The sequence below is a fragment of the Lepus europaeus genome, chromosome 14, assembly GCF_033115175.1.
Source record: "Lepus europaeus isolate LE1 chromosome 14, mLepTim1.pri, whole genome shotgun sequence".
Taxonomy (NCBI): Eukaryota; Metazoa; Chordata; class Mammalia; order Lagomorpha; family Leporidae; genus Lepus; species Lepus europaeus.
This window is the reverse complement of record NC_084840.1, coordinates 26022813-26048861: the sequence shown is the minus strand read 5'-3', so window position 1 is coordinate 26048861 and position 26049 is coordinate 26022813. Positions and strand designations below refer to the sequence as shown.

The 26049-nt window shown below is 43.8% G+C and overlaps 1 protein-coding gene across 3 annotated transcripts in view; it reads left to right on the top strand.

Annotated features, from left to right (window-relative positions):
- The window catches only part of LPGAT1 (lysophosphatidylglycerol acyltransferase 1), a 94339-nt gene that overhangs the window by 7414 nt on the left and 60876 nt on the right, over nt 1–26049 (top strand). Inside the window, exons 1-2 of one of the 3 annotated variants that reach the window (XM_062210303.1) lie at nt 242–262; nt 1553–1817. In XM_062210303.1, coding sequence (XP_062066287.1) covers nt 1580–1817 — 238 coding nt within the window. In that variant the 5' untranslated portion in view covers nt 242–262; nt 1553–1579. Of the gene's footprint in view, nt 1–241; nt 263–631; nt 702–1552; nt 1818–26049 lie in introns of those variants that run through there. The other 2 variants (XM_062210301.1, XM_062210302.1) reach the window with 2 other exon arrangements.

Sequence of the window (26049 nt, the reverse complement as noted above, 5' to 3'; positions counted from 1 at the left end):
GCGGCCGCCGCGCCTTCATTAGAGGGCGCTCTGGGGGCGGCTACGCCGCAGTCCCGACTCCCGCCGCTTCCTCCCGCGCCCCTGCCCGCCAGCCGGGGCGAACGCGGCCGGGTCCCGGGGACCGCGTCTCGGCGCCGCCTGGGACCGCGCGCGGGCCGCGCCGCCGCCGCCGCCGCCTCCTTCCGCCGGCCCTGCCGCCGGCCATGCATTCTTCCGGCTCCTCTGGCTCCCGCAGCCCGGGCTGGGGCTGGGCCAGCCCGAGGTAACCCCAGGCTCGGCGGACGCAGGCCCCGGAGCGGCAGCGGAGCCGGGCTCTGGGAGGCGCTGGGGGCGGGGAAGGGGTGTCGTGGTCGCGTGGCCCGGGGAGGAGGCGGCGGCGCGGCCTGAGGGACGAGGGCGCGGTAGGCCCCGGGGAGGAGGCGGGGGCGCGGGGCATCCGCCCGCCTCCCCGGGACCCGCCCCGGTGACAGGTCCGGCCTCTGAGTCCCCGCCGTCCCTCTGTCCGCAGGCAGCCGCGAGGGGAGTAGGGCGCCCGCGCGCTCGCTCGCGCCGCGCCTCGGGCCGCTTCGGCCGCCGCCGCGTCCATGACCGCGACCCCTCGGCCGGGGACACCCGCCGCCGCCGCCGCCGCCCCGCGCCGCCGGCCCCCGGCCCCGCTCGCCCCCGCGCTCTGCCGCCGCTCGCCGTCCGCGCCCGCTGAGGTGAGCCCGGAGCGTGGGCCGCGCCCGCCGCCCCGACCCGGTCCACATTCGCGGAAACCGCTGCTGGCTCCACCCGCCCCGAGGCTGCTGTCGCCTCTTCTCCCCTGCTGCGTCCATCATCCCTGGCTTCCCGGTCTGGCCGGAGATCTCATTCCCTTCATCCCTGGCCCCTCTGCCTTGTCCTCCGCGGGCTCTGCTCCCCTCCCCCTACTCCGGTGCGTTCGCGTTTTCGCCGTATTACCCCCACTTTCCCCTCCTCCCCTCTTATGCTCTCTTGCTAGCCCCCCCCCTTCTTCTTCTTCTTCTTCTTTTTTTTTTTTTTAAAAAAAGGAGCCCAAACCCCAATTGCTGCACCTGAGAATTTCGAGCTCACTCCTCGCTGGTGCGCGCGCCAGACCTTTTAAAGGAATGAATCACTGTGCGGGAAGGGTGGCGGTGAGGCGACCCGGGGAGTCCCCCCCGAGAGGTCCCTGTAGAGGACGTTTCCCGCGTGTCACCCGTGTCGCCAGTTCGGACACACTGAGGGTGCCCGTGTTTCTTTCCTCCTCTCAAGTCCACCTGGACGACCGCGGGGAGACGCGGTACGAGGACGGCGACCGCCCTGCGAGGGGGAACTGGCTTATTTGCTAACTATATTGTGACCTACCCGCGCCTGGCCGCCCGGCTGCCTTGACCTTGCCGCTGCTGCTCCTCCCTCGCCGGCGTCCCCCGGTGGACTCTCTCCCCGAGGTACTCGCCCTCCCCCTCCCCCGGAGCCTCAGACCCTCGCGTTGTCCTTGGTTTTTGTGCTGCAGGCGACTTCTGTGCTGGCTAGGGTTTGTGTGTAAGTGAATGTTTTCCTTTCGCCCCAGAAAGACTGGCCGGACTGCAGCGTGAGGATGGCCGTGACTTTGGAAGAGGCTCCGTGGCTGGGCTGGATCTTGGTGAAAGCCCTGATGAGGTTTGCCTTCATGGTCGCCAACAACCTGGTTGCCATTCCTTCCTACATCTGCTACGTGATTATCCTGCAGCCGCTGCGCGTGCTGGACAGCAAGCAGTTCTGGTACATTGAAGGAATCATGTACAAATGGCTTTTAGGAATGGTGGCTTCCTGGGGATGGTACGCCGGATACACAGGTGAGAGTCCGGGCTCTGTGGCTGCATGCCTGAGTAAAGACACCTAATGTGCTTAAGTCAGGAGCCATGATCACATATGTACTGCACTTTGGGTTGAACATGCCTTTATGCTTTGGCTTTGGAAAAAGTAATGGAAAACAATCCGATTGGGTTTTTCCCCTCAAGATCTTAATTACGAAGCGTGGTGTTTTCAGAAGTATAATTTCATAACCACATATGACAAATCCCTTAAATGATATGTTTTGAATGCAGTTGATATTCAGTTATTCACACTGGTCTGCAAAAGCTCTCACACAGGAATGAGAGTGTGTTATTTAAGACTTGGGGGCTTACAAGGAGAAGAGATAAGATGTTTAGCCCATAAACATGGGGGATTTAGAAAAATGAGCCATGTATGTGCCAAGATGGTTTATTCAGTTTTTTTTTTCCACTTGATGTGACATTGTGCAGTGTTAACATTTTAAGCCAAGCCAAAAATGGCTTTCTTTTCTGTTCCGTCTGTTTCTTTTGTTTTCTAGAACCTATATTTTTCTCTCATAAATCTGAGCGTATTAAATTATCTGTTATGCTAATTTACCTTCTGAGTGTCTTTAAGTGGATTTATATTGCTGTTTTTAAGTTGCGCTTTGGGAAGCAGGAGTAATGCGGTTCTAACGTGGACTTTTTTAGAACTAAATGTAGTTCTGTAGTGTTGATTTTCTGTTTATAAAGCTTTTGTGCTTTGAGATCTTAGGCCTCTGCTGTGAAAAGTCTGCATGCTTTATTTTATTTGCTGTACTTTTTTCCTCTAGGAATTAGGATAATGAGGAAAGCACGGGAGTTTCTAGCACTTGTCAGATAGGGAGGCTTTTATCACAGACATTTAGAATTGGTAGGCAGTTCCTTGGGGAATCAGCTGCAGATGCTGCCATCAGGAGTCTGTAGTTCAGGACCTGGAGGAGCGGAGAGGGTACTCTCAGAGTCGAGCCGCACGGCAGTTCTCCATCTTAAATTCTCCATCCCCCTCTTTCCTGCCCAGGCGGCCTTTGCAGGTTTTAGCCATAGACATGAGACAAGAACTGATAGCTAGTGCTCTCCCTTGTGCCAGATGAAGCCTTTTCTCCTTCCAGCAATGTCATTCCTTATTCTGCAAGAGCTGAAGCCCTTAGGATGGTGTATGCATCCTTGTCCTGCGTCTTGTTGAGAGTCCAGTGCTCTTAGGGATACAGTAGGTGAGCTTCCAGTCCTTTTGTAGGCCCTGGTAGTACCAGCAGCACTGGTAGAGAAAAAATGAAATTCTATTCTGTGGTGGTACTGGTATCTTAGCTTTGTTCAGTGTAGTTTGAGCCATGTAGTATTAGTGGCTTCATTCTTCCTACAGTATACTTAAATGTGCTTGCTTTAAATATGCTCATAACATTTTTAGAAACAGGTCCTGGAAGTTCATAGTGAAATTATTGAGATGTTTGTGCTGGTGTGTGTTATGTTTTTATGTAAGTGTTAGCATGTTGGGAAGGGGAAAAAATTAGTTTGACATTGACCTTGAGGTTGTACAGTGGTGCTGCTGGGAGTTGTGGCTGGTTATCCGACGGCCCTTGCATGGCTGCAGTGTATCTTTAAGCATATTTTGGGGGAGGGGTATATCTTTTCCTGGCTGAGTGTAGAACTGTGTGGTTTCTTTTGCCACCTGCTTAGAAAGTGGTCTAAGTTTGATCTGCATAATTTAGTCTCTGAAGCATCTGCTCTTCAGGCTATTGCATTTTTGACAATTTGATCAGTTTATCTCTTTTAAGTATAGGATATTTTAGTGTATATACTCATATTTTAAGTTGTTTTCCCATAGGTAGAATGCTTGATTTTAGTGGGTCTGGTCAGAGTGTGATCATAACAGAACACAGTCAAGAGGTCAAACAAAGGTAGGGGTGAATTTTGTTGAAAACTGCAACTGGGTTTAGAGAAATAGAAATATGGATGAGCATATCTAGCTTTTCTGTTGCCATACATCAGTTGAGCTTACATGGACATATAAGTTCATTCAGGTGTACCTAGGAAAGAATCTCAAGGGATATAGTGGCCTTTCGTTGGGTTACATATTTTATTTCTTCTCTTTGTGTCAAGAGAAGAGTAGACTTGTTAAAAAGTTTTGTTTTTTTTTTTCTTTCCCTATGTCTGGGTTTCACAAATGGAAACTTGCATGTTGCCAAAGGATGCCACTCAACAGATTTAGTATGTTCATATTTTAGAAGAAAGATTGCCAAAATTTTATTGAAAGGCTGATGAGGAAGCCTTAAATATTAATTAGCAGGCTGAAAATCGAGTGCTGGTATAGAATGTCATTTTTTTTTTCAAGTGACATTTGATGTAAGTCCAGTCAGTTCCCTAGCTCTGGAACTGAGGATGTATGTGGATTACCTAAGCTACTACATTGCCCTGTGTAGTAGCCACAGGCTGCAGGAGACCATTTAAATGGAAATGAATGAAAATAAAGCTGAAAATTCAGTTCTTCAGTTACACCAGCCACATTTCCAGGGCTCAGTACTGGGTGGCTAGTGGCCATGGTGTTGGACAGAGCAGATACACAATGCTTCTACCACCACAGACAGAGCTAATAAAAATAGTAAGTATGTATGACTTTCTTCCTTTTTTTAGGAAAATTATATTTTATCTTTATGAAAAGAACATCTTTCTCTAATTCTAAACAGACTTAGATGGGAAGATTTCTTAATTCTAGAAAGTTGTCTGTTTATTTGAGGCAAATGCTACAAAAATAAGTTCTTTAAACTCAGGCCTGCTTCTTGGATGGGGATTGGCAAGGTTGGGAAGCCCAAGAACATCAGTGAACTTTCTTGTACTTTGCATTTTCCAAGTTAGAGAACTGCCTTGGGACACAAAAGATGGAAAAGAGATTTTCTGGTCCTTCTGCCTGCTTCTTCTTCTTCTTCTTCTTTTTTTTTAAATTAATTAATTAATTTGAAAGGCAGAGCAGCAGAGAGCAAGGGAGAGATAGAGACAGACATCTTCCATCTGTTCGTTGACTCCCAAATGATCCCAACAGTCTGGGCTAGGCCAGGCTGAAGCCAGGAACCAGGAACTCCGTCCTGGTCTCCCACATGGGTGTTAGGGGCCACCAAGCTCTTGGGCCATCTTCCACTGCCTCAGCATTCCCACACAGGATGCCAGAGTTGGCAGGCAGCAGCTTAACCTGCTATACTTCAGTACCAGCCCCCACTGACTTTATGTTTTCAAGGAAACACATTTCTTGAAAGAACTCTCAAGACAATGCTCCGAGGTGGTGATGATCATTGTTATCATGTTTCCTCTAGTGGGAAGTGCTGTGCAGGTATCTCATGTTGGAGAAGTTTCATGCTGCCTTTGCCCTAGTATTTTAAGAGCAAACCAAAAGAGACACTAGCCTAACTAATGCTACACTTCTGCATGCTTTATTTGCCACTGGTAGAAACCTTCCCCATATAAGTGAAGATTGTCAAAGAGAGATTTTGTACAAAACACAATGTGGTTTTAAAACATTTATATTTTCATCCATGTGTTTTAATAAAATCATTGTTGTCCAAGCACATTTCATTAAAGCCCTTGTACATGAAATGCTTTAAAGATATTCACTGTAAGTGGACATTCCAGAATTTCTATACAGGATGAGAGTCTTATGGACCAGGGTCAGTCTGAACAGGAACCAGGTGCCAGAAGACTTGCTGCCAAGCTATTTTTGCTTAGCAAACCCTGTTTTCCTTAGATTGAATGTTTACTTGGGGTAGCTTAAGAGAAAGCTGATGGAGATTAGGTTTGGCTTCTTCCTACTCCTCAAGTGACAGCTGCCATGATTGTATGTTAATCTTTTGATTTATTTGATTATTTGATAGTATTTTACATTTCTTATTGAGATACAGATTTGTTGTGTAAGAAAAATTTTTAGGATTTGTTTCTGATCTTGAAATTCTAGAGAAAATTTTAAAAACATATCTTCTATAGCAGTATTTCTTTTACTTATTTATTTAGAAGGCACAGAGACAGAGATAGCTAGAGATCTTCCATCTGCTAAGTCAGTCCCCAAATGCCCACAACAGCCATAGGTGGGCCAGGCCAAACTTGTGAGCTCAGTCCAGATCTCCCACATGGGTGGCAGGGACCCAACTACATGAGTTATCACCTGCTGCCTTCTGGGACGCATATTCCCAGGAGCTGGAAGTGAATGTGGGATTTGGTGTCCCAAGTGGCCTCTTAACTGCTATACCAAAAACTTATCCCTAGAGTAGTATTCTTTAACCTTTGAGTCATAAAACCAATTTAGTGTGTTAAGATGCACGTTTAAAAAAAGTGGAAATAGGGATGGGCATCCTACATCAGAGCCCCTGGGTTTGAGTCCCAGCTCCATTCCCAATTCCAGCTTCTTGCAGAGGAGATCCAGCCCCGGCCATTACAGGCATTTGGTGGAGTGAACCAGTGTGTGAGTTCTCTGTCTTTGTCTGTCTCATAAATAAGAAGTGAAATAGAATAGAATTAAATAGAAAATACCAGAAATGCATGTGTCTATATTAAGTGGTGCTACAAATGTATTTTTTTCCCCTCCGAGTGCAGTAAGCAGTTGAAAGGCATTGTTTTAGAGGAAAGAGCACTCAATTTGGGAGAACTCCGGGGGTCATGGTCTTGATCTACCTTTAACTCGAACATCTTTGTTCACTGGTGAGAGTGAGCATTACCTGCACAGTGCCCAGGCGCCTTCTTTATAACAAAAAGGCTATATGTTGCCTGCTGTTCGCAAAGTGCTTAGTGAATGTCTGTTTCTTGAAGAACCCCTTCTTTCCTGATCCCAACTGAAGATCCTTGGCTACCTCACTTGAAAAGTCTGCTATCAAGATCTTTGGAATCCATGAAGTTGAAACCCCACATGGTTCATGTTGTATATATATGCATACGTATAATCTCCTGCAATACACGTTTGTTAACCTAGCACACCTTTGTTGAGCTCCTGTATTATGTGGTAATAGATGCCCGGGAGGTGCTGAGACACACAGGATGTAATCCCTGACTGTAAGGAACTCTCAGTGGCATTGGTCGAGAGAGGGTGCACCCACAGCGACGCTGGGAAGAATGCTCTAACAGAATGTAGCACGGGATGAGAGTGGATGGTGCTCCTGATCTAACACGAGTGGTAGATTGTGGCAGGGAGGGAATAGGACTTAGGGAAGGGAGACTTTCAAATTCTGTTCTTTATTAGGGAAATAGTTCCCTGTGGGTGTGTCATCTGTGTCATCAGTAGTTATAAAAATAGATTTAGGATGAATAACGTGTACGTTTGAAGTTTATATCTTTGTGGCAATAACATTAGCTGACGTTTACTGAAATGTAAGCCAAGTAATGTTCTAAGTACTTCATGTTAATGAATGTGTCATTTCACTGCAACCTTTAGTCATTTATTGCTCACGACAGTTTTATCAGGTCGGTACTGTTATTATCCATTCTCTTTTTGTTACTGATACTGAAATTGAAACAGATTCACAGCTACTTCCCTTTAAGCATTAACTACGTTGATGTGGCCACAAATTTATTTTTGTATTTAACGAGCTAATATTGATCTTTAGATAATGTTCTTAGAATGTTTTTTTAATTTTTACTGTCCATTTGCCCTTTTGTTTCTGAGGCATGAAATCTCTTTCCGAAGTTTTACCATCTGAAAGCAGTGTCGTGGCTATGGATTTCTGCAAGAAGTTAAAAATTCTTGCTTCAATGGAAGTATTTATAGTATACTAGAAATTTCTTAAACTCTCACTTCCTTAATTAGCTACCTCAATGAAGAACAACAACTCCACTGAAATTTCACTTTTTGAGTGTTTGAAAGCAGATTGTCGTCAGCTTGAACAGTTAGTGAATGATGTGATATCGACAACTGATCTTGACATGAATCCAAGGGAAGAGTTTTCAGGACAGTGTTTTGGTTTTTATTTGGAAAATATTCCACTAAAGGTAATATGACTAGATGGTTTAAGCTCAATAATCTGGTATTATTTCAAAGATGGCTTATACTTGAATAATTTATTTTACATAGTTTTTTAAACCATGTGTATATATTTCTACCAGCATACACACCCTCATGAAGTATTATAGAAGCACATAGGACAGTATTTGTATTAAAATGCAGGCTTAGAGTCAGAAGGAGCTGGATAAAACAATGCCTATTATATTTTTGTTTACTTTTTTTTTGATATCTTTGCCAAGCCTTTCATTTCCAAATTTTAAAAATTACTTTGATTTAGATGTGTCTATAATATATAGCATGGAGTTAAGTTTTTCTTTATTAGTCAATTTGAAAATCTCATTCACCATTCTGTAAATTGAATCAATTTACAGTTTTTCATACTAAGGATGTTTTGTCTTGGCACTGTTGTTACCTCTTATTTTGTGTTTTCTGTTTATTTGAAAGACAGCATGACACACACACACACACACACAGAGAAATGGAATGAGATTGTCCATTTGCTGGTTCACTGCAACAACCAGGGTTGGGCCAGGCAGAAGCCAGGAGCCAGGAACTCCATCTTGGTCTCTCATGTGGGTGACCAGAACCCACGTACTTGGGCCATCCTCCATTGCCTTCCCAGGTGCATTGACAGGGAGTTGGATTGGAAGCAGAGCAGCAGGGACTAGAACCTCTGCTCCGATGTGGGATGCTGGTGTCACAGTGGCAGCTTAACCTGCTGTGCCACAATGCCAACCCCTGTGTTGTTTTTGTCTTTCACTGTGTCATCTGTTTTCCTTTGCTTGATTGTTCTGATATTTAGGAAGATTCATATTTTTGTCTTACTAATTACCTTATCTAGTATTCTTCAATCTTCACTGATAGTCTGTGAATCAGAGTGAAGCTCTTTAATCCCTCTGTCTTCCCTTTTCTCCTTCACCCAACTTTAATCAGTAGCATTTATGCTTCATCTGCACTATTACGTGTGCCTGCACTCTGTGACTTGCTTTGTGACTTTAAAGATGTCCTTTGACTCCCAGCTATTTCATCAAGGTAATCAGTAAGCTTGTTTTATATCCCTCTTGCTCTTTTCTCTTCTCCCTATTTACGTTATTTGCATTTATATAGCATTATAGCCTGCAATATTTATGTTCTATTTTATTATCCTTATAGCTCCATCTGTTTTTGTTTTAGTTCCTTAGTTAGATATATGTAAAGCTCAACCAAGTACTTTTGCAGGTCTTCCCAGTTTTCCTTTGGTTGGCTCAATTTCATCCTTTAGTCATTTCTCAATACAGGTTCGTGGGAACAAAGGTTCATGAGAATAAATTTCATGGAAACATAATTATAACATGTTGGGAACTTTTTTGTTGCTTTACATTTGAAGGACAGTGTAACAGGTTATAAAACCCTTGGCTTATGCATTCTTTTCTTGAGTAACCTACAGATGTACAAATGTCTCTTCATGTTAAATGTTACTATGGAGATGTGTGAAGCTAACTTGAATTTTTTTTCCCATTATTAATGACTTGATCTTTTTAATTTATCTGCCTAAAAGATTCTCTTTATCTCTGATATCTAGTAACTTTGCTGGGATATATTGGTATTGACTGTTCAGCTCAAGTTTTGCTGGTATACATGTTCACTTTTAATATGTGGATTCAAATCTGTTTTATATTTTTTAAAGATTTATTTATTTGAAAGGCGAAGTGACAGAGACAGATTGGTCTTCCATCTGTTGATTCTTTCCCCATATGACTACAGTGTGGACCAGGCCAAATCCAGGAGCCTGGAACTTCATCCAGGTCTCCCATGTGGGTGGCAGGGGCCCAACTACTTGGGCCATCTTCCGCTGCCTTCCCAGGTGCATTAGCAACAAAACTGGATTGGAAATGGAGCAGCCAGGACTCAGTGGTGCTCATATGGGATGCAGTTGTTCAGGCAGCGGCTTAACCTGCTGCACCACACCACCAGCCCCTCCAATCTGTTTTTTGTTTCATGAAAATTTTCTTTAAAATTATAGTTAAATTTTGTTTCATTGATTTGGTTTTCTTTTCTGGAGATCCTAGTTATATGTATTTTGCTTCTTCCTTTGTGTGTCTTTTATACCTGTTATTTTCCCTTTAATCCTTTTCAATTTTTTGTTTCTTTACTGTATCTTGCTATATTTTCTGTGATGTCTCTTTGTTCTCTTTTTTGTTTCTTCATTTCTGTGATGATTTTGCTTATTTTTCTATAAGGTAGCATGAAAAAGTTCGTGGCAAATGGACTTAGAAGATAATGAGAAATTTCCATGAACTCTTTGACGCTCCTGTGTATTTCTTTCTTGCGTTCTAGCAGCACGTGCTTCCTGGCTCCCTGTTGTCTAGACATTGCCTCCTTGCTTGTGTGTTTCTGCTTTGCGGTCTTGCTCATAGTGGTGGTGGCTTCTTCAGCCCCTGTGAGAGTATCCAGTTATAGTTTTAATCCTCTTCATGGTACAATTTTGCAGTGTTTTTTGGCAGTCAGTACGTTGCGCTGCTCTCTTCTACCGTTTCTTCTCATTGTATCTTTCAGCCAGTGCCATGCCAGTTGCCTCTTTGTTCCTGTGATTTAATGAATTAGATTTCCTTAGTCTGTTATTTGCAGGAGGGTTGGGCAGGGCCAGGTTGGATTTCCACATTTCTGCCTCAGAGATGATGCTTCTCACACGTGGCACCCACATATGGGTTTCTTAGAATTGCCACAAGTCACTGGCCTCACCAAGCCCGTCTGAATCCGGGCGTTGGCTGCTGGTTCTGTACTTCCCCTCCTTCCTTTGCAGCTGTAGCTGGAGGACACGGCCCCGGCGTGGCCCTGCACACCCCTTTCCTCAGGGAAGTCACTGTTGCTTTCTGAGAGCTGCTGCTGCTGGGTCCTCAGTGGGTGGGGCACCAGCTCTCTCTGCGTCTGCTCTCTGCCCCAACATGGATTCTGGCCCATTTGGCCGCAGTCTTGCTCTCAGCCACTTCAGAGTTTTTATACGTATTTTTCTCCTAGGTTTGCTGAAAAAGGGGTGTATGTGTGTGTATGTGTGTGCTTATTGCTTTGTGTGTTTTCCAGAGATATTCATGTATGTAATGGTACCATGTTCATACCAGAAGGTGCAACACAAGATTCTGGTTTAAGTACATAGTTATAGTTCAAATAGCTGTGTCACCTTTTTATATACTCTAGTTGACTGTCATAAAAGGGAGACCAATTTTGCTGTTTAGTTAATTTTCTCAGAGCTGTCTAAAAACAAATAGCCTCCAAAATGTATCCCCCTCCCCAGTGGTTTTGTGGTTCTTGGACTGCTTACCAGTGGCGTGCAGTTAAGACATCCACTCTGTTCCCACTTGGCTGCAGTAAGAAAAAGTCATCAAAACAAGTGGCAGAAGTGAGTTACCTTTGATGCTTCAGTAATAAATATGAAAGAAATGTGACCTCAATACTGCTGTCTGGGGTCTAGTCTGTGCATCCCCAGTGCCACCCAGCTTAAATCAGTATAGTTTTCCTGTGTTTACCATTCCTTCTTTAACATTGGGGTTTGCTGAGTAGTTAGTCTTTGTTTAAAACGGACTTTTTGGAATTTGCAAACTAGTGGCCACACACAGGAGCTGCTAGATTTGTTTGAAAAAAAAAAAAAAAAGTTTAGTTGCCAACATTTTAAACTAATGTGGATTTCACAAAACAAGGAAAAATTCTGTGCTATAACTACTCTTGGGAAACTAGAGGCCTGGCAGCGATTTGCCAGCACTGCCTCCTGGTTGCCCTGTTTCAGCAGGCCCATGCTCTCCAGTTCACCCATGATCCCATTTCTTCTTTGCCTTTTTTAAAAAAATATTTATTTATTTGAAAGGCAGATTGACAGAGAGGGAGAGACAGAGAGAGAGAAAGAGATCTTCCATCTGCTGGTTCACTCCCCAGGGGGCTGCAATCACCTTGGCTGCCTAGGCCAAGCTAGGAGCCTTGAACTCCATCTAGACCTCCCATGTAGGTGGCAGGGGCTCAAACACTTGGGCCATCATCTGCTGCTTTCCCAGACGGAACAGCAGAAAACTGGATTGGAAGTGGAGCAGTAGGGTCTTGAACCTGCACTCCAATATGGGATGTTGGTGTTGCAAGTGGCGGCCTAACCCACTGCACCACAACACCAGCCTCCTTCCTTGTGTGACTTTGAGCTTGTTTTATATTCCCTGATGGACCCCAGAGACATGGGTTATATTCATTAAAAAAAAAAAAAAAAAAAAAAAAAAAACTTTAAATTACAGTTACTAGTTTATTTCTGTAAGGCTTATGATATTTGTTTTGCATTATACCCCTTACTAGTGCCTAAAACTGATAAACTCTATTGTTAAAAACAGAACATTTGTTCATGATCTCATCTGTGGACTTCATGAGGCAGAGCAGTTCACTGGGACCTGAAAAATGAAATGGTATGAGCAAGAATGCAGTCACAAGGTTTTCAAGTTTTGTGTCCCATATTATTAACCTAGTGAATTGTTTCCTGTTGTTTGTGCCTTATTAGTAGAATGTTGCATTTACTCTTATGAATGTAATACATAAAGTCTACATCATGGCCGGCGCCGTGGCTTAACAGGCTAACCCTCCGCCTTGCGGCGCCGGCACACCGGGTTCTAGTCCCAGTTGGGGCGCCGGATTCTATCCCGGTTGCCCCTCTTCCAGGCCAGCTCCCTGCTATGGCCCGGGAGTGCAGTGGAGGATGGCCCAAGTGCTTGGGCCCTGCACCCACATGGGAGACCAGGAGAAGCACCTGGCTCCTGGCTTCGGATCAGCACGATGAGCCGTCCGCAGCGGCCATTGGAGGGTGAACCAACTGCAAAAAGGAAGACCTTTCTCTCTGTCTCTCTCTCTATCCACTCTGCCTGTCCAAAAAAAAAAAAGTCTACATCATTAAAATTAGTTATTTCTCTGGGGCTGGCACTGTGGCACAATAGATTGGTCCTCTGCTGCTCCTCTTCCAAACTAGCTCTCTGCTATGGCCTGGGAAAGCAGTAGAAGATGGCCCAAGTCCTTGGGTCCTTGCACCCACGTGGGAGACCCAGAAGAAGCTCCTGGCTCCTGGCTTTGGATCAGCCCAGCTCTGGCCATTGCGGCCATTTGGGAAGTGAACCAATGGATGGATGACCTTTGTTTCTGCCTCTCCCTCTCATAGTCTGTAACTCTACCTCTCAAATAAATAAATAAAATCTTTTAAAAAATTAGTTATTTCTCTTTGCTGTTTTATATTTAAAATATTAAAAGCGGGGGCTGGTGCCCTGGCTCACTTGGTTAATCCTGCACTTGCGGCGCCAGCATCCCATATGGGCACCAGATTCTAGTCTCGGTTCCTCCTCTTCCAGTCCAGCTCTCTGCTGTGGCCCAGGAGGGCAGTAGAAGATGGCCCAAGTGCTTGGGCCCCTGCACCTGCATGGGAGACCAGGACAAAGCACCTGGCTCCTGACTTCGGATTGGCGCAGCTTGCCAGCCATAGCGGCCATTTGGGGAGTGAACCAGCGGAAGGAAGACCTTTCTCTCTGTTTCTCTCTCTCACTGTCTATAACTCTACCTGTCAAATAAAAAAAATAAGAAAAGCAAAGCAAGCCTTATTTTAAATTATAGTTCCAATAACTTAAAAAATGGTGTTATAAAAAGATCAATTATGAGGTTTTATCTTTTTCTGGAGATTCAGTAGACCTGATCAAGTTTTCTAGGAGGACATTTTCCTAAACATTTTATTCATTAAAGATTAAGAAACCATATGAATCACATTATCTAGTACATATTTTGCATATGCTGTTAATTATAAACTTACATTATTTGACACTTTAAAGGGAAAACATTTGTAATTGAAGTACATCAAGATGTTTCTGAATTATCAAAAGATAAACTATGTTCAGTACAGATTTGGTGTTAAGCACATAATTCATATTCCATAAAAATTCACTATTTTAAAGTACATAATTCAGGATTTTCTTTAGTTTATTCACTTGATTTGCATCTGTCACCGCTGTCTCATGCCAGCGCATTTCATCACTTCTGCAGTAGAAACTGTGAACACATGAGCTGTTTGCTTCCTGCTTCTTCCTTTTAGCCCTGGGCAACCACTAATCTACGTTTAGTCTCTGGACTTGCCTGTTCTGGACACTTCATCTAAACAGAATAGTGTAATATGATTTTGTGCCTGGTTTCTTTCACCTCTCATGTTTTTCAGTGTTCATCTATTTTATAACGTGTCATTATTTCATTCCTTTATATTGTTGAGTAATACTCCATTGCATGGATAGACCACATTTTGTTTATATATTAATGAGTTGATAAACATTTGGTTTGTTTCCACTTTTTGGTTATTGTGAATAATGCTGCTATAATTATTCATGTGTGTTTTTTGGTATAAACATATGTTTTCCGTTCTTTAAGCCCCTGCAGTTAAATTGCTGGGTCATGTGGTAATTCTGTGTTTAACTTTTGAAGAACTGCCAAACTGTTTTCCATAATAGCTGCACTATTGTGCATTCCCACCAACAATGTAGGAAGGTTCCAATTTCTCTATATCTTCACCAATACTTGTTATTCTATTTGTTTCATTGTTTTTGTTTGAATTTTAGTTATTTATTTGAATGGCAGAGAAAAAGAGAGAAATAGGGCAGGGGGAGAGAGAGAGAGAAAGAAAGGCAGACTTAGAGCTCCCGCTTGCTCATTCACTCCCCAAACACCCACAACAGCCCCCAGCTGAGGCCAAAGCTGGGGCCAAAAGGGACCAGGAACTCAATCCAGGTCTCCCACATGGGTGTGACAGGGACCCAATTATGTGAGCCATTGTGCTGCTTCCCAGGGTCTGCATTAGCAGAAAGCTGGAATAGGGAGTGAAGCTGGGACTTGAACCTCATATGGGATTTGGACAGCCCAAGTGGCAACTTAACTACTTGGGCAAATGCCTGCCCTGTTGTTTTTTCAGTTCCAGCCATCGTAGTTGTTGTAAAGTGGTATCTCATTGTGGTTTAGATTTATATTTTGTTAATCACTAATGGTCTTGTCATTTGTTTATTGGCCATCTGTAAATCTTCTTGGAGAAATATCTATTCAAGTCACTTGCCCATTCTTTAGTTGAGTCATTTGTCTTTTTATTGTTGCTTTGTAAGAATTCTTTCTAACCACTGGATACTAGATCATATTTTTGGTTTGTTGATTGTTTTTACTTTATAGTGTTATATCTACATCATTGTATAATCCCAAATAATGTGATTTATACCTCTGTTTTCTGTTAAGAATTTTTTGCTATAGTTGGAACATGTTTTGATATTCCTACTCATGTGGATGTTTAAACCCCAAAGTCTTACATTAATGGTTACTAGATTAATAGTAATTGCTTATAGATTATAGGTGAAAGCTTGATACAATTATGGTATCTGGGAGGTGGGTCTGGTGGGAGGTCTTTTGGTCAGTGGGGTTTGATTTCTGAAAGTAATTCTCACAGAGGTTTCATTACCTAAGACAAGTGCACTCCCTTTCTCTCTGTGTTTTCTGGATTGCCATGTGATCCTCAGGTGAAACCATTCTCTGCATGTGTTCTACCCTTCCCCACCTGTGTCAGACATGAGACCCATGGGAGCCATCTGTTCGTGGACTGTGACCCTCCAGAACTAAACACCTAAGTAAACCTCCTTCCCTTGCAAGCAGCTTTTCTCAGGCATTTGTTGTAAGTGATGAAAAGCTAACAAATAGACTTCTGTATTTAGTTCTTAGATCCATTTTGAGCTGATTTTTTTTCTATATGGTATGCGATAAAGGTCCAGGCTTGATTATTTTACAAGTGTTTATCCAGTTGTCCTAGTGTCATTTGTTAGAAAGACTGTTCTTTCCACACAGAACAATCTTGGCACCTTTGTTAAAAATCGGTTGACAATAGAGGTATGGATTTATTTCTGGACTCTCAGTTCTGCTTCATTGATCTATACAGGTCTCTCTGTCCTTCTGCTGGTACCACTCTGTCTTAATTACTATACTTTTATAGTCTATTTTTAGTGTTAAGTGTATTTTCAAGTATTTTAATTCTTTAAGAACTCATGATCCTTTTCGTTATTATTTATTATTATGACTTTGATAAGAGACTAATTCACTGCTCAGAAATCCTAATTTAAAACTGTTGTGGGGGGAGAGCTGGCATTGTGGTGTAGCAGTTTAAGCCACTTCCTGCAATGCCAGTATCCCGTATATGCACCAGTTTAAGACCCAGCTGCTCCACTTCTGATCCAGCTCCCTGCCAATGTGCCTGGGAAAGCAGCAGAAGATGGCCCAAGTATGTGGACCCCTGAACCTATGTATAGGAGACCTCGATGAAGCTCCTGGCTCCTGGCTTCAGTATGGAACATCCCTGACCATTGTAGCCATATGGGGAGTGAACCAGCAGATGAAAGATTCTTTCTCTCTCTCCCTCTCTTTGCCTTATAAATAAATAAAAAATAAATCTTAAAAAAACTGTTTTGGTTGGCCAGCGCTGTGGCTTAGCAGGCTAATCCTCCGCCTTGCAGCGCTGGCACACCGGGTTCTAGTCCTGGTCGGGGCGCCAGATTCTATCCCGGTTGCCCCTCTTCCAGGCCAGTTCTCTGCTATGGCCCGGGAAGGCAGTGGAGGATGGCCCAAGTCCTTTGGGCCCTGCACCCACATGGGAGACCAGAAGAAGCACCTGATTCCTGGCTTCGGATCAGCACGATGCGCCGGCCGCAGCGGCCACTGGAGGGTGAACCAACAGCAAAAAGGAAGACCTTTCTCTCTGTCTCTCTGTCTCTCTCACTATCCACTCTGCCTGTCAAAAAAGAAAAAAAAAAAAAAAAACTGTTTTGGGTTAAAAGGTGCTATTGAATCAGAGCTGTGTTTTTCAAGAATTAATATACATAATTGTGTGAAATGACCCCTTCCTATCTGCAAGTTGATAAAATGTTTACTAGTCGTATGTTTCATTAATACTTGCTTTACTGAGAATCCTGTCTTCCTGTTTACTCTCTCAAAAACTCAGGACATTAGTTGTGAAAGTATTCTGTGGTTTATCATTCAGATAAGTACTTGCAGTTAGCAAAGTTATTGATACACAAAATGCTAGGCTAGAGAGTGTGATTTAGATTAATTCCTACCAAAAGAGCTTTTGGTATAGTTTTGATTCTGATGGATGGTTTGGGGAATAGTTGAGTTTGATAGGAACTGTGTGTTCAAATTGCACCTACAAAAAGCTTTCTGAAAGAAATGGAGACAGGTGTGCACATTTTCCCCTAATGTGGTGGTTTCAGTTTTAAAAGTTAATTGAGGTCCTTGCAGAGAAGAAAGTTAACTGAAAGCTAAATTTATTTTGTAAAATCAGGTATAGATTGCATGGAAAAGGGTATCTTTTGGAATAGTTGTTGGCAGATTGTTTTATATGGGTGGGATAGAATTAGTTTTTGTGTAAGAGAGACTGAAATAAGCAACTCTTTGAAAGCTTAATCATCTTAAGCTTTTTAAAGCCTCAGACAGATGTGTGTTCAGTGAACAATAGATACTGCTATATAAGTGTGATATTAAAGAAAGCACGAAATCTTGGAAAAATACATAGACTTTGAATTGGTCTGAGTTTGGATCCTACCATTTACTAGTTGTATAACTTTGAGCTAGTTGCTTAGCTCAGTTTCATCTCCTGTGAAAGCAGAGGTTATGGGATTTATCTCTTGTGAAGCTTGAATGTAAAGTGAATAGCCTGGTATTTGACACCCTGTAAATGATTACGGTCCTGTTTCTGTTAATGCCTGGAAAAACACGTATGCTAACCTTTTGGGAGAAGGCATGTGTAGATGAGTAAATGCTAACTCATGGGAAAGTTTTGGAAATATATTTGAAGATACAAAACTTAGATAAGAGTGTAGCTCAATTAAGTTCTTGCTTTAAATTAATAAATAATTTAAGCCTTAGTCTAACCAAAACATCAGCTAATTAAATTATATGTTTATAAATTCTGGAATGTTTCCAAGTAATTTAAATTTTGCTATCTTTTTATTAACTCAGAGTCCTATTCTAATAAAAGATATTTGAGTGCCTATTCTGTGTCAGATATCGTGCTGGTGGCTGGGAGGACAGGGCAAACAAAAAGGCACAGCTCTTGGACCTCAGGAGGTGACGTGAGTGGGTGGCAGACAGGGTGAGTTCCTTCGTAAGCAGGGCTCACAGCTGTGAGGGGTGCTCTATGGACCAAGTTTGGGGGATCTGAGAGGATGTAGCAGACAACAGATCTGGAGACTGCTGAGCAGTCATACTGACCAGGTGAAGCGAGGAGGAGCCACCGGGTTTGTCTCATCTGAGGAGCACCAGGAAGGCCAGGCTGGCCACAACAGGGGTTGAGTGGGGGAGAGGAGCAGAGGTGGGCATGGGGCAAGTTGGTGAGATCAAAGCCTCTGCGACCTTGTAGTACATAGTAAGAATTTTGAAATTTATTTTAGGATGAAACTACTGAAAGATTTCAAGTAAGAGAGTAATGAAATTAGATTATTTTTTGTAACTTTTTTGTAATTCCGTGCTCTGCTTGCTTTGTGGAAACAGATTAGAGAGCGAGAAAGAGAGAGAGTGTGTGTGTGTATCCTCTGGAAGACTCCACCTTATTCAGGTGAGGGTAATTTTTCTAGGGGTGATGGCTAAGGAGATGGGAAGAAGTGAATTTACAGGAAGGACAGTTGTCAGGGTATGCTAAGGATTGGACAAGGAGGACGCAGTGAAGTTACTAGAGATAGGGATGCCCCTGAGTTTTCTGGGGTGAGCTGCTGGTTTGGTTGGCAAGCCCAGAGAAGGGCCAATGCTGAGAGGCAAGATTTTAAGATTTCAACATAGGGTAGATGAGAAGCTTCCAGGTGGAGCTGTGAGATAGACACAGATCTGCAGACTGGAACCCAGAAGGGAAACTTGAGCTAGAAAGAGAAATTGGGAAATTACCAATCACTTAGGGGGACTTTAAGTCATGAGTGGTGACAAGTCCAGGATCAAGCTCCAGGAAAAGCCAGCATTTGGAGGTCAGGGAGAGAGTGATGGCAAAGATTTAGGAGCAGCAGCTAGGGAGACAGTAGCAGGGATGTCTGCCTCAAGAGGGTGGCATCACAGAAGTCAACAACAGGTAGTGTCTAAAGGCAGAGCCTGAGTTTCTGTTTTATCAGATGAGTACCGATATATCTTCTGTTGCATTTGGCAAAAGAAACTTCACTGAGGTGATAGAATTGAACACTGGATCGTGGAGTGGGTTGGAGATGAGTGATGAATGGGCAAATGTAAAATGGAAACAGAAATGAATGACTTTCCAGGAGTTTGCTGTGAAAGAACAGGGGGTAGTTGTTGCAAGAGGGTTAGAGGGCCAAGGGAAAGCTCATTTTTAAATCTTGGTTTTTTTTGTGTGTTTAAGATAGAACTATCTAGATTCTGGCCCATTTAGGGTTGTAGCTCATAGAACCAAGGTAACTTACTTACTTACCTAGTGTTATCTAGGAAACTACCCTTGGGAAGGACTGAAGGAGAGAATACATATCATCACTCAATGCAAGGAAAGCACTTAAATGTTTGCAAATGGCAGAAACAGGCCAAGGGGTCCAGAGCCTCCATGGTCTGGTCTAGTCCCAAACTATTCAGTAGGGAAGGCTGCTCTCCTACATCATCATTTTCTTATTTATGTTCTTCCTTTCCCTAAAATCTTGTCCTCCATTCCTTGGACGATTTCTACCTGCCTGTCTGACCCCAGAATGCCCTTCCAGCCTCATCCAGGCATCATCCAGCATCCACTGTATCTTTCTTTCCAAACCTCTTTGGCATTTCCTCTGTAATCGTTGGGCCTATCCCTGGGCTTGAGTTATGGGTCAGGAATCCATAAGCATGGTTGCATCTGAGGATGATGTACCAAGATGTCTGATAAGTATGTACGAATGTTTTTCTAATCTGTGTAGCTCCTGTTTTGATTAATAATAAATCTTTTAAAAGCAGTGTAGACTTTATAGTTGCTTTCTCATGCAACTGTGTTCTTCACTCAGTGTGAAAAGAACTATGACATACAGGTCTGCCACACTTTTTTTTTTTTTTTAAGATTTATTTATATATTTGAAAGGTAGAGCTATAGAGAGGAGAGACAGCAATAAAGAGAGATCCTTCACCCTCTGGTCCACACCCCACAAGGCCACAATTGCTGGGGCTGGGCCAGGCCAAAGCCAGAAGTCAGGAGCTTCACTGGGGTCCCCCACGTGAGTGTAGGGATCCAAGCACTGGGCCAGTCCTCTACTGCCTTCCCAGGTGTACCAGCAGGGAGCTGGATGGGAAGTGGAGCAGCTGGGACTGGAACTGGTGCCTACATGGGATGACAGCTTCTCAGCTGACAGCTTAACCCGCTACGCCACAACAGCCAGTCCCCTGCCACACTTTTTGACCTTACGAAAGAATGTTCACACTTGAAAGGTTGGGAATCCCCGGTCTGCAGCACACAGCATTCAGGGCTCTGCTTCATGTTCCTCACGTTGGTCTGCTTCTGCTATTCCTGTCTCTTAACTAACTTGTAAATTGCTTAAGGGCAGTGGTTTCTCCTTTGTTATACTTTACAGCAGAGGGTAAATCTCCCTCACTGCAGGCAGTGAATTCTGGGAGTCTCCTACAGATAGGGAAGTTGTACAGATGGGCGTTTGCAGTCAATGTGATGATACAAACATGTTGGAACTCCAGCTGAGCAAAATGTTCGCTCTACCAAGTAAGAATGCCGTTCTCATTAATAGACCTGTATTTCCAAAAAGCATATTCAGTTATTATTTTTATATTTTGCCAGTAAAAACCTTGTAGAAATTTGTTAGAAAACAAATGTGTGTAAGAACCTATATAATATCATCAATTTGATGTCTTGGCCTGCATATCCTAAACCTTTTACTATCTTATCCTTTTTAGAAAGTTTACCAACCCCTGCCTTATAGTAATAGTACCAGAATTTATCGTAGCACCTGGATTATATGAGATGCTTTAAATGAGTAAATAACAAATATATATATAAGTATAAATATAAGAGAGATATATTTCTTTTATCCTAGAGATTGGTTCAGTTCATCAGGGTTTGAGCCTGGACCTATTTTTTTAACAAGCTGTTGAGTTCTTTGAATTTTTATTTATTTAGTTCATTTGAAAAGCAGAGAGACATAGACAGAGAGAGTTCCCATCTACTGGTTCACTCCCCAAATACCTACAACAACCAGGGCCAGATCAGGCCACAGCCAGGAGCTAGGAACTCAACCTAGGTCTCCCACATGGCTGGCAGGGACCCAAGTACTGGAGCCATCACCTGCTGCCTCCCAGGGAGCACAGTAGCAGGAAGCTGGAACTTGGAGTGGACTTAGGACTTGAACTCTGAAGTGGGATGTTGGTCTTCCAAGCAGTGTCTATCTGCTTCACTAAACACCTGCCCCAAGCACTGCTTTTAAAGATTTTTATTTATTTGAAAGGTAGATTTACAGACAGAGAGAAGGAGAGACATAGAGAGGTCTTCTCTATCCACTGGTTCACTCCCCAAATGGCCACAATGGCCGGAGCTGGACTGATCCAAAGCCAGGAGCCAGGAGCTTCTCTGGGTCTCCCACGTGGGTGCAGGGGCCCAAGTGCTTGGGCCATCTTCCACTTTTTTTTTTTTCCCTCAGGCCATAGCAGAGAGCTGAATCAGAAGAGGAGCAGCGAGGACATAAACTGGTGCCCACGGGCTGGCGCTGTGGCTCACTTGCGGTGCCAGCATCCCATATGGGTGCCAGATTCTAGTCCCGGTTGCTCCTCTTCCAGTCCAGCTCTCTGTTGTGGCCCGGGAGTGCAGTGGAGAATGGCCCAAGTGCTTGGGCCCCTGCACTCGCATGGGAGACCAGGAGGAAGCACCTGGCTCCTGGCTTCAGATTGGCACAGCGCACCGGCCGTAGCAGCCATCTAGGGGGTGAACCAACGGAAGGAAGACCTTTCTCTGTCTCTCTCTCACTGTCTTAACTCTGCCTGTCAAAAACAAACAAACAAACTGCTGCCCACATTGGGTGCTGGAGCCACAGGTGAGGATTAGCCCACTATACCACAGTGCTGGCCCCTGAAATCTTTTTTCCTTTAGGATTTATTTGAAAGGCAGAGCAGCAGAGAGAAAGAGAAAGAGAGAGAGATCTTGGGCCACCTTATTCTGCTTTCCTAGATGCATTACAGTAGCTAGAGCAGAAGCACAACAGTTAGGACTTGAACCAGCACTCCAGCATGGGATGCTGGTGTTTCGAGCAGGGGCTTAACCCATTGCACCACAATGCTGGCCCCTATGTAATCTCTTTAGTCTCTCTTTTCTCTGTGTCTTATTTTTACACTCACCATTTTATTAATACTAGCCTTGAAATAATGTTTTCTTAGGTTCCTCAATTTGTACTTTGTTCTTTGAGTTAATTTCTCTGATTCCTCTAGGGACTATTCATCCTCTGATAAAACTTAATATAAAAGAAAAGTCTTTCCCAAGCCTTTTACATCCTTCTGCAGTAGGGAGACTAAACTCTGGTGCCAGCTGTAACTTGTAACTCCTCCAGTGAGCAGAAAACCTTGGCTCAATTGAGCACTTCTTGAGCAAGTGTGTGCGCGTGGCTGCTTCTTTAATGCCGAGAACAATCCTGAGGGGAGGCAACATGGAGCAAATGACCACTGGGGGCCGATAAGTGACTTGCTCAGTGTGTGTGCTGCAGCTAGCAAGGGGCAGAGCTGGTTTTCGAAGGAAGAGCTTCTGCATCAAAGCCCGTTCATTGTACCAGGAGAACATGGCACAGCTCACTTTGAGTGGTTGGTAATCTCCTTAGACCAGGCCATCTGTGCTTTGGGTTCAAGGTCAGCAGACCTGGATTTCAATCAGATGGACAGTGCCTACTTGAAGTATTACCTTGCCTGAGTATCTTCTCTGATCCTCAGCTTTAAGTACAGCTAATACCTGACTTGTATGTCTTTTGGGGCTGTTACAGAAATAGAGAGAATATGAATGAAAGCCCTTCCAAGTAGGAAAATATTACTGATATGTGGTACAATTAATTAGTCTCTCATTTTACTATATTTTTAGTGCTTTCTTCTTTTACTTTCCTAGATTTCAAAATTTGGGAATATGGCCAAGCCTCAAACCAAAGGCTCCATTAGCCCCGACTGAATTTCTTTGCTCTTGGGCATTAGGCTGGTGTGAACGTTTCTACTCTGCTTGGTGCTCTTTAAATTTTTTTTTTTTTTTTAGTGGGAGGTAAAATAGCAAGGTTTATTAAGAAGGAACATCTGTAAGGACGGATGGGCACCTCTCCAGACAGGGCCTGAGAGAGAGTGCCCAGTCCCTCAGACTGGGGGGGGGGGGGGGGCTGCATGGGTGAGTGGAGAGTACACCCTGCCAGGCCAGGCGGGCGGCTCAGCAAAGATGCAGAGAGCTGAGCGCGCAGTCCAGTTGAGGCTGGGGGTTTTTAAGGAGATGGGTCTTGCTTCCCCACCTCTGCTCCTCTTGGAACAAAGGGCTTTTTGGATGTAAATAGAAAAACTTCTCTTGAAGGTCTGGAACAAAGGACTTTATGGATGCAAATGTTATCAGAGCTGAGGAAGGGAGCAGGGTGTTTGAGATGCAGATACTGGGCTGCACCTGGGAGATTGTGGAAGATTTATCAGGCAGGAAGCAGGAGGGGTGAGGGCCTCCGCCTGGCAGGTTATCAGGTAGAAAGGGGCAGGGCAGGCAGGATGCGAAATCTGGGCTTCCCCTGAAACATTGTTAGGATGACTTTGAGATGCAGATGCATATAGATGTCTTCTCTTTAGGCCTGTCACACACACATAAGCTCATAACTGACTTCCTACCTAACATTCCCCCCTCAAGAGGTAATACCCAAAATTCTTTTTGGGATTATGGATGGAGTTCCGTCTTCTGTAACTTCTTCAAAGCTGGCATGTGGGCGTCGAGGGAGATTTGGGTATTTCCTCTTGCTATCTGTCTTATGGTGTGTGACAGTAGCCTTAGAAAGACTGTGCTGCTCGGTCCAGGGGGGGTGCTCTTTAATTTTAATGGACTTCCCCAACTTTGTCTTGCTCAGCTCCACTTAAGATAGCTGTGCTTGTGATAACTTTCTGAGCAGTTCTCTTTCCTTGGTCAGTTTGTAGCTGCTCTCATTTGTGCTTTGCTATGGCTTTGGTTGGTGGTTTGGGGGTATCCTCAGGAATCTCTCCCTCTTTTCTCTGATCATCCTCCCCTAATTTATTCATTCTGTCAGTCATCTATAGGCTGTCCCTTATCCAGTGCTAGTAAGTATCCCATTTTTCTTACTTCACCTTGCTAATACTATCTTCTCTTATTTTCTACAATATGAGGATACTAAATGCATTCTTATCTTTAGAAAAATACCCCCCCCCCGTAACAAACAGCTACTCTGCCTCCTCCCCAAAGCCATCATTCATGTTAATTGTCTTGTCATTCCCTTTCATCTGCTGGCCCTTTGTTGTTTGTAATATCAGAATTCTGGTGCTCTCCTGGCCTTGCCCAAGCCTCCCTCTTCAGCCCGTGTCTTTGCTGCTTTTTCTCTTTATTCTTCCTGCTGCAAGGTGGAGTTTTCCTCTTATCAAGAGCCTGTCCCTTTGTTTAGATTCCTTCCTTTCCTGTCTGCCCAGGGACCTTCTTCCATTTTTATCTTCTTTATTCTCTCTTTCTTTAATTTCCATAAAAATTCTGGAATGTCCAATTACAGTCATGTGTTGCTTAACGGGGATTCTGAGCAGCCAGTTTCATCCGTGTGCAAACATCAGAGAGTGTACTTACATAAACCTATATGCAAGAGCGGACATTTGGTACAATGGTTAAGCTATGGCTTGGGACACCCACATCCCAATAGCGGACATTTGGTACAAAGCTGTGGCTTGGGACACCCACATCCCAAGAGTGGGCATTTGGTACGATGGTTAAGCTGTGGCTTGGCACCCACATCCCATATTGGAGTGCCTAGCTTGAGTCCTGAATACTCCACTTCTGAGCCAGCTTCCTGCAAATGCATACCCTGGGAGGCACACCCATGGGAGGCCAAGATAGAGTTTCTGGCTCCTAGCTTCAGCCTGGCCTAGCCCCAGATAGCTGTGGGCATTTGGGGAGTGAACCACCATGTGGAAGATCTCTGTGTTTTTCTCTCTCTGCCTTACCAATAAAATGAAAATAAATAAAGTCCATTGCTTCTTCCTGTCATGCAGGAAGCCTGCTGTCCTTAGTTGTCACCTACTTGGTGACAAAAATATTTTTTTCCTGACTTTTAAGAACAGTTATATAATTGGAACTGGTGTGTGTCCAGGTGTAACATTATTTCCTCTTCAGCCCAGCACCAGCCTTGTCTTCCTTAAGGTCTCTACTCAGATGTATACTCCCTTGTCTTTGTATCTCTTCCCTGTATGTCTCAACTCCCAGTGATTTCCTCCTTTGCTAGTTCCTGTAGTACCTATTTTCATGAGCCCTAGTTTGTCTTTTATTCCCAAGAATTGTGCAAACTTCTTGAGTGCAGGGATCATACTACCTCAATTTAAAAATGGGCCTAAATTTCGTATAGAAGAAAATATATCTTTAAAAACCTACAGTTCTACAGCTCCGTGAGCTGCTGGCATGAGGACAGGCACCTGAGCTGCACATGCCAGGGAAGAGCAGACTGGCAGTTCCAGTCTCGTGCTTACTCCAGGGCATGCATCTGTTGCCTGCAAAGACTGGCACAATGGCATGGACTATTGAAAATGCTTGCCTCTTTCTCTTTCCTTTTACACTCTTTTCCCTTTCCTTCTCCCTTCTCCCTTTTCTCTTTTTTTTTCTTTTTGCTAAGCTCATGTAGTTGAATTTTGTAAGTAATTACTTTGTTATAGAACTCAGGTATATTTTTGTATACCCATAGTGGTAGAACTCTGTGTCCTGTGTCTGTATAAAGAGAGTAAAACAAGTTGAATGAACACATCAGTAAGTGCTGTGGGGATGGTGAGCACAGAGGGTGATGTGAATTAATTATACTTACCATCTGTGTGTTTTTCTTTGCAACTATTCAGTCAGGCAAAGAGCAACCTTAACGTTCAGTGCTTGTACTTGATTTTAAATACCCGTGAAGGAAGAGTTTGGATCAAAATATCTCTAAATTCATTTTTTAATATTTAAGCTTACTTAGTTATTTGAAAGTCAGAAAGAGAACAGAGAAAGATCTTCCACCCACTGGTTTACTCCCCAAATGCCTGCAATACCCAGGGCTGGGTCAGGCCAAAGCCAGGACACAGGAACTC